General features: G+C 40.1%; 1 protein-coding gene across 9 annotated transcripts in view; it reads left to right on the top strand.

The window, feature by feature from the left end:
* Nucleotides 1-15,627, top strand: part of Unc5d (unc-5 netrin receptor D) — a 537,305-nt gene that overhangs the window by 300,146 nt on the left and 221,532 nt on the right. For all 9 annotated transcript variants that reach the window (XM_021218890.2, XM_021218893.2, XM_021218894.2 and 6 more), the window contains exon 2: nt 1,631-1,849. In XM_021218890.2, the coding sequence (XP_021074549.1) occupies nt 1,631-1,849 (219 nt within the window). The remainder of the gene's footprint in view (nt 1-1,630; nt 1,850-15,627) is intronic.

Below are 15,627 nucleotides of genomic sequence, written 5' to 3'. Positions count from 1 at the left end.
AGAGAGAGAGAGAGAGAGAGAGAGAGAGAGAGAGAGAGAGAGAGAGAGATTTTACTTATTCTGGAAATGCTCTCTCCACCTGAGGTATCGCTGATAGTTAAAATCAGTGATTTTATTGTGATTTCATGAAGCAAAATATTTACACCTTTTTGGGGTACTTGTTTTTTGATGATTTTTAAAATCGCTAATCATTTACATAGAATTAGCCCCTCCTTTTCAAATGCATTACAATGCCTGTAGTATCTTAAACTCTTTGTTTAAGGCTGCCCTCTTCCACCCACACCTTAGGCCAATAGATTTAGCAGAAAACTGTCCTGTTTAGAAGGGCGGGGAGGAGGGAATACAGGGAACTTTTGGGATAGCATTTGAAATGTAAATAAAGAAATAATAATAATAACAATAGTAATAAAAAAGAAGAATCAGGCTATTATTATGTTTAATTCATCTCAGTTGAAAACCTTGCTTGTGTGTGCCCAGGTGAGAAGTTATTTTCATAGCTCACAGTAGTCTGTTTGCATCCTTGCATTAAAAAAAAAAAAAAATCCTGAAGTACAGGACCATCACTACATGCTCTCCTAGGGGTCAGATCTTATGAGAGAGAATTCTTCCTAGTCCTCAGGTCAGGGTTAAAGATCCCTTTGGCTTCCAGCACGTTCCAGGGAAGACTTGCCTTTGGTATCGAAACTGTTGCCTTCTTTGTTCTTCTGCTGAACTGCCCTTTGAAAGTCAGGTCATCTCTTCCTACTGTCACCTGCTTGGTAGTGCTTCACCCTGTGTGCTTGCCTAGGACTTAAGTTCACACACAATGTGTCAATGAGCTATAAAGGGAGTCTCTGCTGTGGCTTTTCCTTTTCCTAGAATTTCAAGAGTCCTCTCTAAAGTTCCTGAAAAGCCATATCCACTTGATCTCTGAATAGATACATTGTAACTGCCCGAGGAGTTATTTTGATGACTTGTCTCACCTATCAGCCTTGGTGATATTAGACACAGTCCCGGGATGGAGAAGTATGGTGGACAGAGGATGAAATTCTTCCTATTTTTTTTAAAGAAGTAGTAAGTTTGCAAATTACCAGAAAGTACTATACAAATTAGCAGTTTCATAGGTTAAGAAAGCAGGTATGGGAGCTTGGAGAAATTAGTAGTTTCTGTCCCTATCCACACATACTGGGAAACTATGTAGATTCTCTAGCCTTTTTCCACCTCCACATACTCATTCAAGTATGCTCAAAAATCACAGATACTCTAGACCTTTTTCCCAAGGTTTGAGGCAGCTTGAAATCCTCACTGAATCTGAGGTAACCCCTTCTCAGACAAAATTAGAGATTTGGCCCCATGGTTACTTATCTCAGTTCTTTCCCCAGATAATCAAATTCTAATTGAACTTGGGAGTTCTCATATTCATGTTCTCAGTTGTGTAGCCATGTGAAGGCACATCTTACTGGAGGTTCCATCTTCGCTAGGTCAGTCTTTAGAAGATGTTAGGCAGATCTTGGCATCGTGCATGTTGACAGCATTTCAACTCAGAATATTTTGGGGTGGTGGTGGTGGGGCTGGTGTGGAATGCTCATTGTGATTTGCTGCATGAGCCTTTGCTGTAGGCGGGGTGCTGATCTCCTCTTTAATTTTCCAGGAGCCGACGGCAGTGAAGTTCTTCCGGACTCCATCCCATCTGCCCCTGGAACGCTGCCTCATTTCATAGAGGAGCCCGAAGATGCATACATCATCAAGAGCAACCCGATTGCACTCAGGTGCAAAGCAAGGCCAGCCATGCAGATCTTCTTCAAATGCAATGGGGAGTGGGTCCATCAGAATGAACATGTGTCCGAGGAGAGCCTGGATGAGAGCTCAGGTAAGAGGCGAAGCAAACTGGAGAAGCCGCGGCATTTCACCAGACTCTCCCCTTGCACCTTAAGTGGTGGGGAGGGAAGGGGAGGGAACATAAGCACTGACATCCCCCTATGTGGATGCAGCTGATGTTGCCTCATTTTAGACATGTAAGACAAATGATCTCATCCCTCAGTAACATGACAGCTTCCTTTGTTGTTTATTCTAGTGTAGTTCAGAGCCATTTCTTTCATGCTCTGTATAACTTCAAACACTCCATGTTGTATGAAGTTAATATTCCCATTGGAAGTTAAACCAGACAGTTGCTGTTTTCATTTTACGAATTCTAAATAATTTGGGGACAAATATTAAATCTTTCATCAAAACTGTTTTAAGCAGCATAATTTCAATCACTTTTATCTTTTTTTTTTTTTTTTTTCTCCTGGAGATTACTCTTATGTCTTTATTCGCCATAGCTGGTGGTTTCTGGGCTTTTTTTTCTGAAGTTGCCTTGATCATTTAATAGTGATACAACCAGAACTAGAGCACCATTATGCTAAGGGCTTCTCCATATGGGTAGATTTTAGGATCATCTTTTGTAACCGCCAGCGGCTAAGGAGAACTGGGTTCATGAAAGGAAAGCTGGGGCTGTATGGGATGGACAGGGAGAGAAGAATGAGACCGCAACAAAGTTTCTGATCAAGGCCCAATATTTACTGCTTGAGTCTGAATTTTTAAATGGGGGGGGAGGAATCTATCCCCCACTATGCCAGGTTCTTGTCCCTTTGTCAGGATCTTAAAAACAAAACAAAACAAAAACAAAAATAAAAACAAAACAACAAAAAAGCTCAGGCTGCTCAATAGGTAGTGGCTTCTTGCAGGAAGCTGCAGATGTGGCAAGACAATAGACTTCACCTCATTGGAAGACTCCACCCTAGGTGGGCAAGCCAACTGTGGCAAAAAAAAAAAAAAAAAAAAAAAAAAAAGGTCTGATTCAGTCTGCTCAAGGCTGGGGGGAGGGCACAATCTTTATTAGTGTGGCTGATTTTTCTGATAAATAATGAGAATTTAATCACACTCATCTAAGGTTTACCAAGTGTGAAAGATTTGAAGTCCTTAGCTAGGCAGGTATTATTTTGGTATTTACAATCATTTACTAGGGGTCGATACGATATACTGACATCTACTAGAAATTGGAGGTGCAAAGAGAAGTTAATTGTACGTGAAGAGCTGACAGTAAGTCTCAGCATAATATATTTTTTTTTGATGAAAACATTTTAGTATTTCTAAAAGTTTAGATTTTACTTATTTTGTTGTATTTTAATCTTTTGCTTTCAAGTATGTATGTATAAGATATGCATGCCTGTTGCCCTAGTAGGTCAGAAGAGGACAGACATCAGGTCCTCTGAAACTGGAGTTAAGCATGGTTGTGAGCTGCCATGTGAGTTCTGAGAACCAAACCAGGGTCCTCTGTAAGAGTGACCACTGAACCATCTCTCCAACGCAGTCAGAGATCTCTTTTGCTTGCTTTTTGGTTTCTTTTCATCCTACTGACTTGCTTCCTCGATATGAGCTTTGGTATCACCTTAATTTATGCTGCTTTGTCATGTTTCCTTGTCTGTCTGCTCTTTTCTAAATGGAAATGGAGGGGGAGTGGATCTGAGGGAGCAGGGAAGTGGGGAGGGAGATGGGAGGACTTGTGGAAGGGGAAGCTGTGGTTGGGATGCAGTGTATAAGAGAAGACTCTATTTTTCAATAATAAAAAAGAAATAAATGATGAATTAAAAAATTAAGTACACTTTTTAATAAGTAAAGGTTTTATATTTCACCACATAACAGAAATCATATATGCTTTTGAATTTAGCTCCTCTCAAAGGATTCAGTTTGAACTGACACTTGATTATTCTTTTTTATGGGTAGTGATTTGGTCAGTTAACTAGATATTAGATTTTTGAATAAGTCAGGAGGCCTCAGTATAATTAGAAAGTTTCCAGTGATCTCATTTTGTTAAATATAATACTGGTCGACAGTGCATTTTAGACCTTTCGGAATATTTAATGATAGGAAAGGGATAGCTCAGGATGGTGGTCTATAAACATATGGATAGAACAAGACAAATATTCTAAGAAGTTCTGTGTAAATGAAGTTAGAATGCTTTCAGAGAGGTATGTGGTATTGTGGATTCATAGAAAATGCCACTTCCCAGTGGGAAATTTATGAAAGGGACATTATTAATTCAAACAGGCATCGCTGAAGATACACTCCATGAATGTATGGAATATCTTGATGGTGTAAGTGTCACTATCATTAGCCAATGGACAAAACCTAATGTGTGCCCAGTAGGAAGTATAGTTCATTTCAAATACAATGTTGCTCTAGGACTGTGTTCATCAACCTGTGAGTGGCAAACCCTTTCATAAGAGTCACATATCAGTTATCTGGCACATCAAATATTTACATAGCAATTTATGACAGTAGCAAAATTGTAGTTCTGAAATAGCAAGAGATAATTTAATTGTTGGGGCCACTACACCGTGAGGCCCTCCCTGTATTAAAGGGTCACAGCACTAAGAAGGTAGAGAACCAGTGATCTTGGGGAAGGGCGACTGAGGAAGAATGCAATCAGTGATGTGGAAGGGGACAAAGGCCCCTGGGAGGAGGTCTGTGTTTGGATAGATGCGTTGGTGGTCGTGATGATGCTGAGAGCAGAAGTACCGTGACTAGAGTATGCTTTCCAGAACAAATCCTACAAAAAGGTATGGAATGTCAAGGAGAAGCAAAAATGAGGAAATGTGGAATCTTGGAGAACTCAGGTAAGGAAAGGGGAATCAGATGCTGGAGTAGATATCCATTATTAGAAGCACTTTAGTAGCTATGAATGCAGAACCATTAATAGCATAGGACTTTTTAAAGATGATTGGATAAATAAATGAATGGAGCTAGATTAATATCAATTCCCCATTTTACAGGAAGGACAGTACAATTAATCCAAATTATATTATCAGGGAGAGGAATCCAGAGGTGGTTGTTGGCACACCCACAATTTGAAGTGCTTATGTGTGCCAGTGAAACGATAGAGGGCAGAGAGTTGACAGAGGTCAGGGGCACATGAGTGCATCTGGAGATTATCAGTAAAGAGTGAAGGTATTGAGATGCAGGAGTCACCAAAGCAAAAAATGTCTACTGTGAACAGAAGAAGCGTCTGAGAGACCATCATCAGAAGTCAGAGAGAGGGAGAGCCCTATCTGAGGAAGAAGTGCCTGGAGTATGCAGAGATAGGTAGTTTGTGACATAGCTACTTCTAGAGGTAAATACTATGGTCATTTCAGGTATATTCCTCAACACTATGAGGCACTTCTCCTACATCTTCTACATCTTCTTCTACGTCTTCTCCTTCAACTCAAAATGTCTACAAGTTCTCTTTGAACTCCATCCATGGATCCTCCTCATTTTCCATCATGAACCTGCTTAGCTTTTATACTCCAAGGCTCCATACATACTTCATTGCGGTTTGTTATTCCTGACCATGTATACAGTCTCTATCTATGATCTCTTGGAGGTCCATATCTCATTCATGTAGAGGGTCTTAGGCAAAGTTTCTAGGGTTATGGGTATAGTTTCCTAAAACCAAAGATTTGTTATAATCAAAGAAAAAGGAGAAAACAGATTTGATTTACCTATTTCATATTCCCAAACTTGGGATGGATGAGGCCTTTTTAGACGAGATTGTTGGGAGTGTTTGAGGTGGAGACAACACACACCTTTTTTAGACTGAGAATGTTACAGAAGTATGCTAAGATGTGGACACATATAACAGAAGTACACTCATCAAATAAATGGTAGTTTACCAACTTTTTTTTATTTTTTATTATTTTATTTTATTTATTTATTTATTTTGGTGTCTGTACCCTACATTGCATAAACAGCTCCATATGTAAGGAGGAATACTGTCAAATAATCAGCCATTTTCCTAACACTGTTTAGAAAACTTGTAGCTATCCTCACTTAACCAGCTGTTGGTAAATAGTACACAACAATTGAGTTGTTCGCTCTCCTGTAATTTCACAATATGTTGTTCTGTTATTATTTCTCCCTTTTAATTCTGCTAGCATTGCTAGGCAACTCTGTGTCTTGTGGAGACCATTTTTGATTACATTTTTCTTTCAAATAAAAATCTGCCCTCCAGTTATTTTTTAAAGGCCAATAAAAGTCATATATTTCAAAGTTACCACAGAACAAAAAAATTCATAAATGATAAAAATCAGGAGAGAGAGAGAGAGAGAGAGAGAGAGAGAGAGAGAGAGAGAGAGTGTGTGTATGCTAGGTTTTTAAAATGCCTTTAGAAAGGAATTTAAATCTTACTTCTATGAAATAATGTAATAAGCAAAACCTCTTAATATAAGTCATCTTGGTTGGTAGAACCAATAGGAAATAACTATTTCTCTTTAAATATTTTCTCCCATGTTGTTAGTGGAAATTGTCATTTGCTGCACCTTGTGAGTGTTTCCCCCAGCTCTGTTTTAACACTTTAATGGTATAAACAGCAGCAAGATGAGTGTAGATATTTATCCCAAATCAATACATGAGTGCAAGTACACAGAAAAAAAAAAATAGCCAGAGAGATTGAAAAGTACAAGATGCATTATCTCCCCCAAGGTTCTCTCCACAAGAAGCTGGGTGATGTGGCCTGAGTACTGTTAAAGACTTAATGGCTTTTGATGAAATCTGTAAAATAATCCCTTACAACCCAGCAAGACTAAATGGCACTGACAAGCCAAGGACAGGAGACACCATTTGACCAGAAGTACAGGGGGGACTGTTCATATTCTGTGAGAGGCCTGTGTGAAGCCAGTCTTGGCCTGTCTTTGGACATGTTGTCTGTTTCTGAACTATTATAATTGATACATTTTATTTTTTTGACACATTGGCCTTATTTCTTCAAGGGTATGATGGGAACACATAGCACCTGATAGTGCTAAAAGTAGACATGGAATCTTTTTGTGTTTCTGGATTGGAAGCAATAAGTCCTTTCAGTTGTTAAAAGCTGCAAACTGCCTTTGGTCTTTCTGGTAATTTGGACCCGTCATCTAACCGTTCAAATAAGAAGAAAAAGGATTGTGTGTTTTCATGCAATTTAGCTTGGAAAACCCTGAGCTAGAGTTCTTTCCTGCAAAAAGTACAATTTATTTGACATGAGTTACGGTGTTTTCACAGACGTGGCTATACCTCTTAGTAATGTACACGCTTGGTTCTCTGCATGAGCCAAGGGATCCTCTCATTTGTTCTGCCCCATTTCGTTTGGAAATACGGGGCTCTTCTTCCTTGTGTTTTGCTTCTCTTAACATCTGGAAGCTTCGAATGGTGGAGCAATCCCAAAGAAGGAATCACACCCCTGTGAAATGGGAAGTGCATTCATTAATACAGGAATTAAAGCAAGGCACACAGACTTTACAACACCACACACACCAAAGACATTAATCCCAAACACCTACACAATGGAGGTGATGTTTTGTTCTTTTTTTTTTTTTTAAATAATAATCTGTCTTTTTTAATGTATTTGGCCCAGGAGTCATTGAACTTGAACTGGTGAAATGCTATGTATTCCAGTATACCTGGAAAAAGACTAAACTTAGCAAACTTTTTTACCCCCTTTTTAAAGAATATCATTTCACGCCTTCCACTCTATGTTATTTCTTTTTTACACAGCTGGAGCCATTCTCTTGGGATAAAAGGTTAATGGCTTGTGTTGAGAAAAGGCAGAAGAGTAGAAATAAAAGTGTCTTAAATCTTTGAGTTTGTATCTCAGAACTTCACTGCACTGGTGATGAGGATTTGAATATAGCATCTTCCAGGAAACCCATCAATGTGTAGTTGCCTTTGATGATTCACAGATCGCCAAGGCACCTGAGGGAAACATACATTTTAGCCCACAGAGAGCAGAAGTGATCAATCTCCGGAGCCTTCTGCCGATGTCTGTGTGCATTTAGAGTTCACGTTTACAGAAACGCCCTTCCTCACAGCTCTGTACTTTATCTTGTTCACTGCTGTTTCTTAGAGAACACTGACACATTCTTAAAAGGGTTTGGAGACAATCGTTATGAATTCCCTCCATAACATGTAGCAGACTCTTAAAGACTTGTCTCTAGTGTCTAATTTAACCTTTCCTACAACAACAACAACAACAACAACAACATAAGTTTGGACAGCATTTTCCTTCAATCTAACTTTAACCGTGCTAGAAGCAGGTCCTTATTTTCTGGCGCTGACCAAACACTTCTTAGGTCATGGTCTCACTGTGTAGCCTAGGCTGGCCTCAAGCTCATTCTGTAGTCCATGATGGCATGGACCTTGTAATCCTCCTGGCTCTGCCTTCCTGCACATCCTAAATTCTTGAGCAATGAATTTTGGATAAATTTTTTCAGCCAGTTCTGTTCAGGTAACACGAAGTTGTGTGACTTTTAATTTGAAGTTGGAATTGTAAAGATCGCAGACAAAGTAAAACACATCAGTGAACGATTTGCTTATGGTTAGACAGGTGGATGTGAATGTTCAATTATGCTTACATGTGTTTGGAATGCAGCTCTCCACTAACAAACTTCTCCACTAGATGGTGTGTCTCATAGCTTCCTTTCAGGTTTTCTTGGTATAAAATGGAATAATAAATGTACCTACCACCATTGCCTTAAAGGTTATAGAATTTAGTACATATGCTTTAGTCTACCCAGCAAATACTCTGGCAAGGTTATCCTTAAAATGATATAAATTTGATATTCTAAAACTTTTTAAAAACTTAATGGGTGTCTGTGATTCAAAAAATGTATGACCTCACTTTGATAATTCCAAAAAGATAAAAGATACATCATTAATTATTTAACTTTACTGAATAATATTTTATTACTCGCACGTGATTCTTTTATGCCATATTCATTTAACATATCAAATAACACATGGCAAATAACATACATTATGAACTTAGGCTGCAAAGAGGTGGTTTCCATGGTGTAGGAAGAGAAAAATCATTGACTCAGGTACAGAACTGGAAATCATGATCCTATTTGCCTCAGTGAAATGTGGCTTAAAAGTGAGTCATGTATGACATGGTGTCCTCTAAGTGACCTCACCATATCCATTTCTGTCTCTGAAGTTTCTTCTTCTTGCTATTATCAGACAACACTCTCAAGTTAATTTGCTTGCCTCTGCCAGACACCTCTGAGCTGATTAATTCTAATCTCTAGTGTGGCAGAGACTGGAGAGCTTGGGTGTATTCTTCATTTCTGTACTTAAGTCTGAACCTGTGATACTTGTGCAGAATGCATGAAGTGCTTATTATCCTGGGGAAACTAAAGAGCGTCCGTTCATTAAGCGTAGTGCACATACACATTCAAAGGATGAGGACTTTTTTTTTCTTTTTTTGTCAGAATATATTTTAATCTTGTCGCTAGGATAAGGAGGCAAAAGACATTTAGCCCTAATTAGTCATCTGCCATTAAAATGAAATATGGTTCCACCTTTTAATTACCTATATTTAATTTACTATTTTCAGTAGCATGCTGGTCTGAAGACAGCTAAGTTCACCCACAATATGGGATTTCATGACAGTTCTTCCAGAGATTTGTAATTTCAGAAACATAGGGAATCTGTGTGTTATTGGTGAACAAGAAAGCCCTGTCATATAAACTAAGTTTCACAATGAGTATCCTTGAAACCTTCAAGACTGAGGGAGAATGGTACCCAGACCCTTAAGAAGCTTTTTTTTCTTCCAGGGGTGGTAAGTCCATTTTGGGTAATCTTATCATTTTCTGTAGTTCTATTGTCGTAGAAGATGTCACTGAATTGGTAGGACAGCTTAAAGTCTGGTCTCCTTTTACCTGGTAGCACAATGATGACAGCAGTCTTTGTAGGTTGCTTGTGACGATGCTCTTGGCACTTGTCACAGAAGTAGACGTGGATGTGGACCTTGGTACATTTGTTTTGCAACTCAGTATCTGTCACCAACTTTATGATGTCTTTGATTAATTTCTTAAAAGCACCCTAATAACAATTAAAAATGATAATAAGTAAGTACCCAAGTACCTGAAGGGGGCTGCAACCCTGTAGGTGGAACAACAACAGGAACTAACTAGTACCCCCTGGGTTTGTGTTTCTAGCTGCATTTGTAGCAGAAGATGACCTAATCGGCCATCAGTGGGAATAGAGGCTCCTTGGTCTTCCAAACTCNATATGACCTAGCACAAGGCAATGCCTGGGCCAAGTAGTGGGAGTGGGTGGGTAGGGGAACAGAGGTGGGGGGAGGGGTATGGGAATCTTTCGGGATAGCATTTGAAATGTAAATAAAGAAAATAATAATAATAAAAAAATGATAATAAGTGATTATTCAAAATATGGGAAAGCTTTCTCTTGCTCATGCACAGTTGTAGAGTCTAATCTGGGAACCATAAGAGGTCAGTAGGAAGTGTTGCCTCACCTAAGCTATGAAAGCAGTTCTTGGCGATGTGCTGGCTGCTCAGCAGGTGGAGGGAGAGCGTGAGGCCACCTCTGAGCAACAGCTAGCTATCTGAAAAGGCCACTAGGGCTTCTAGAGGGTCAGTGGACAAAGCTCATGGAGGCCAGAGATTACCTCTAAAAGACCTGCGTTCCTCCCATCCCTCTTAGAGCTGACCATGGTGCTGTTACTCACGAGATTCCTATGGTCCTGTGGATTTTTTTTTCCCCCTTACAGGAAGCTAAGTAATGATTCATTTGGTTAGTGCCCATATAATTACGAAATATCACATCACCAAGAAAACAGGCCCAGAGTTTCCCCTAAGAAAGCAACAACGCCCCTCCAACCAAGCGCTCTCTAGGCAATCGCCACTTGGATATGGTTTGGAAAAAAGCAAAACATGTTTAAGGACAAAGAAGGATTCCAGCTTTCTGCTGGGGTCTGCTTCTTCTGTGTGATAAGCTGAGCATCCTACCCCAGAGAACTTCAGCAGAGAGGAGGGAAGCTGTGGGAGTGGTGAGCTCCTGGGAACTGGGTCTAATCCCTCCCTGAGCTCCCATCACCAGGTGCATCCAAGAACTGGCTGCAACAATAACCAGGCAGGATGCTAGTGATGGGCTTTGCGCTGGTGTGATAATGAGCTGTAGATAAAAGGCAGGAGGGACATCTGTTAGTAGGCACCAGGCTGTCATTGGCATGGCTCTGAATGTTAAATACAACTCCGGGATCTTTTATGCTCTATACGCCAAGTTAGGATCTTACACTAAGACTGTGTAGCCCTTTTATTGAAAATTTGCCAGAAATAAATCATTTTAATTCTTTTCTCTTCACTGTCTCCCCCCACCCCCTCTTCACTTGTACATTTCTCTGCCTTGACTTGTGAAACATCTACCTTCAATTAGTTGGAAAATGCTCTAACTTTTCGCCTCCCTACAGGATTAAACCTGCTAGAAGTAACTAGTGTTTTCTATCTGATAAATAAGGGGATTACAGCAGTAACTGCTGTCAGCATTTTTCTCATTTAAACAAATAAAGCTGACAAATGATGAAGTTCTGTGCTGCTCTGTTATGCTTAGAACATGCAGAGTGATTATTCATCTGCTGCCAATGTTAGTCTATCCACAACTAAACCATCCCAGAGCCTAGAAAGCTTATTAGCACATCAGTTCCGTAGTTATATTTTTATATTCTGTGAGACCCTGCTCCATAGCAAAGGCTGATGCCCATAGTTGGCATGATAATTTAAAGGGTTGGACTCTCCCATGTTTATTAGAGTTGTGCAAGTTATTGGGCACAATAATGCCTCTCTTCTTCATGAGATACAATGTTTTATTAGTTTTATTTGTACCACTGTAACATTTCCTACAATCAGGTTAGCTGACATCTCTGGAGATAGAAAAGTGTATAGCTGTGTCTGCTTGCAGTACAGATGGGTGAACTTTGGTGGATATGATAGGAGCAGTTACCTTAAATAGAGAGGCTCTGCTTAAATGTTTTCCAAATGTGAATATAGATTCACATATGTGCATACTTACTGCCTGTGTGTGTGTGTGTGTGTGTGTATATATATATATATATCTCCACGGAAGAACTGAAGATTTGATAAAGAATGTCCTACTTTTTAGGAAAGACACCTTATTAAAGCAGCAGCATTGTTTTCTCATGCTGGGTAAAACACAAGAGATATAAAGAATTTATTGTGTTGTAAGGATTTTCTTCACATTTGAAGGAGGAGTCATCAAGCAATAAATATACATTTCTCTCTCTCTCTCTCTCTCTCTGTCTCTCTCTCTCTCTCTCTCTGTGTGTGTGTGTGTGTGTGTGTGTGTGTGTGTGTGAGAGACAATGCCATTTGTGATCTGCTGCCTTGATCATGATGATTAGGAGATCACACAGTGTTCAGGAGCAGCCCGTTTGTGTTGGCTTTGCTTTGTGACCCCTTGAAGAACATCTGAAATGGACCAGTAGCTGAGCCATCCTGATGTTGAATTCATGACTTAAGGCTCTTCCCCTCGATCCTGGATGGGATGTCACAAAGAATTCCAGAAATAGAGCAAAATAAGTTCTACTTTCCACGGTTTAGGGACTTGTTTTCTCTTTGCTCTTGCCAACGTAGCCTATAAATGTCTCTGTGTGGATTAGTCAAACAGCTTTAAGGCCTGTTGATCCTGTGGGGAGTGCTCTGATGATCACAGCTGCATATACAAACTAACCCAGACTCTGTGCACATCCTTGATACAGCTCTGACACTCCAAACCACCATTCCCCGTCCTAACCCCAGGACCAAATAGGTAGCCATTGTGTGACATTACTCAAATTAGCCAATTCTGGGTTTCACCACTCCTTTTTTTTTTTTTTTTTTTTTTTTATCCCTTTCATGGGAACAAAGCAGAAATATTCTTGTTCAATTACTCTCCTCTTTCTGCCTTCTGTTTGCCCTGGTGCTTTCTGCTTCCCTGTGTGGCCAGATGTGGCAGGCTGGGCCAGTTTCTTGCTAGTTATGTAAATTTCATCCTTCATGCCAGCCATTTGTATGTCTGCAGGTCTGACCACAATTGATTAAGAAAAATTCTCGGTGTCCTTAGGGTAGGGGGGAATGCAAATTGGGGGTTTGAATGTGTGTACTCCCTGTTTCCTGACTTGGATGTGACCGCTCTTAGACATTCTGAGGTGGGTTAGATAGATTCACAAGGTGGATAGCAAGAGTGGCTTGACCAGCTTTTTACCTTTGAAGTCTATCATATCTAAAGATGTTAGGTATAGGGGCTGGACCGGGGTGGCTCAGAGGTTAAGAGCACTGTCTACTCTTCCAGAGGTCCTCAGTTCAATTCCCAGCAAGAACCTGGTGGCCCACAACTATCTGTCATGAGATCTAAAGTCCTCTTATTTTGTGTCAGTGACAGCATAGTCATATACCTAAAATAAAGAGTAGATCTTTTAAAAATATTAGATATGTATTTGTACAAAATAGCGGGGTTTCATGACATTTTTTTGTAGACACATATGGTGCGATTTGGCCACACCCACACACCTCCGGATTTTCAGCTTCCATCCTCTGTTTCCTCCCCTGACACCATGGGACACCCCCCCCCCCCTTCTCCTTTGCTATTTGTATTTGTTGTGCTTGGGAGCTCGTTTAATAGGATGACCTCCAGTTCCATCCATTATCTCGTAAATAAATAGCATGTTTTTTTTTTTTTTTTTCTTAATGGTCAAGTAATAATCCATTGTGAATATATAGCACATGTTCTTTATCCATTCATCTGGTGGTGGATCCGTAGGCTAATTTCAGGGCAGCTACTGTGAATAGTGCCACAGGGAGCGGGGATGTACAGTCGGCTCCACTGAATGCTGAGTTTACTTCCCTTGGGTGTATACCAAAGAGTGATATAGCTGGATCATATATTCGGGGTTGTTTTTTTTTTTTTTGAAAACCTGAATACTGATTTCCATAGCACCTGGGCTGACTTACATCCCTACTAGCTAAACATATTGTTTGAGGGCCTGCTTTACAAAGGACACGTGTGTATAAGTGTCCCCAGCACACTACCATGGCTGCCCACTCTCACCTGTAGCATTAGTATGATCCTTTCTACCCTGCTTGACTCTTGAAAACAGGTTATCCATTTGTCTTAAGTTGAAGAGCAGGATGTAGGCAAGCTCTCCCCTGCCCTAGCTCACTCCTTATCTTTAACACTCAACTTCTTTGCTCTCGAGAAATCCACAGATTGCAGGACACAAATCTTTAAAAAGGAAGAATTCAACAGATTGGAGCTTTTTACCAGAGGAAATGTGGATAGTTAACAGACACCACCAGGATGAATTGTTGTACATGATGTTTAAGGAGTCCATAACGGTCTCTTGTCACATATTATGAATAATACATTTTTGACTGAGTGTCATGGGTGTTCTCCATGTGATTAGTTCACCTCTGTTCTTATTTACCACCGGAAGAGGCAGACTTGTATCCCACTATTTCCCTGCAGAGCCTTTGGCTCATTTGAATTGGAATGACACCCCTCCCCCCAACTCTAGGCTTCTCTTCTGCTACTTTCTTTTGTTTTTTGTTTTGTTTTGTTTTGTTTTGTTTTGTTTTTTCCTTTTTGGGTTTTGTTTTGTTTTTTTTTTTTTTTTTTCAGTTGAAATAGATTCTTCTCTAATACAATTTGAAAATGCATTCTGCTCCCATACAACCCATCCTGAGCAGTTTCCCCTCCCTTTATGCCTCCCAGCTTCCCATCACCTCTCCTCTCCCCTAGTCCCATTCCCCCCCCCCTTTGTTTTCCTTCAGAAAAGAGCAGGCTCTGAAAGACAACAACCAGTCACAACAAAACCGGATACAAGGCAAGGCAGATTCTACTGAATTCTTTTTTATCTTAAAGGGAAAATAAATCTAAATTAGGCATTTATTTTTTCTTCAATTCTTTCCCGTATTCGATTTATTTCCATGATCAGGGACAAATAAATCGAGCACAGGGATAGGCTTTTCATTGTGAAATAAAAACTTCCATATTAGTTTATAAGGCAGAAGCAGGAAACACCAAATGCTCCATCTGTAAACCATAGATGTGAATGAATGACTCTCATCTCTCTAAGTCATGGGATGTTTTTGTCTACATCATGGGGATTGAACAACATACCCCATCTTTGGGAGATGTGCACATATAGTGAGTGAAGATCTCTAGGGCTCACTGTGGTGCCGGGCTTCTATGTTCAGGCTTTGACTTAGCATTCTTATAATAAAGACCAATGTCAGCCAGTGTCTGTGGGACAGAAAGTCATGAAAACTAGAGACTGGGACCTTGCTTGTCATTAAGTCACCAAAGGAGCTCAGAGGAATATCCCTTTCATCCCTGACACTCCATGAAGGTTAGCCAACCTTCCCATGCATAGAAGGAGCCCAGTGATCCTTGGTCAGAAGAATGAACGAGTTTGAGCTCTACAGTTAGAAGTACCAAGCCTATTCCTAATGATTAGAAGGAAAATGCAAAGTCATAAAAATCTCATTGAAAGGTTAAAAAGCTCCAGCTTTATCCCAGTACAGGTGTTTCTTTTCGGCTGTTTCTACAACCCTTGCCCCATCTGCTCACATGACTACTCTTGAGAGTTTTCCTTGGTCCTCTGCCTGGATTGTTAGTCTTATAGATCATCGTGTCTGCTTCCTGCCTGTCCTGTCCATTTACTTTGTATCCTGTAGACTTTGTTCTCAACCTTTGAGGCCACTATTTGTGCCATTTCTTGAATTCCTTGTCTGTTCTCGTTCTCTCTCTCTCTCTCTCTCTCTCTCTCTCTCTCTCTCTCTCTCTCTCTCTCTCTCTCTC

This window comes from Mus pahari, chromosome 19 (genome assembly GCF_900095145.1).
Source record: "Mus pahari chromosome 19, PAHARI_EIJ_v1.1, whole genome shotgun sequence".
Classification (NCBI taxonomy): domain Eukaryota; kingdom Metazoa; phylum Chordata; class Mammalia; order Rodentia; family Muridae; genus Mus; species Mus pahari.
This window is presented reverse-complemented; position numbering and strand designations above follow the sequence as displayed.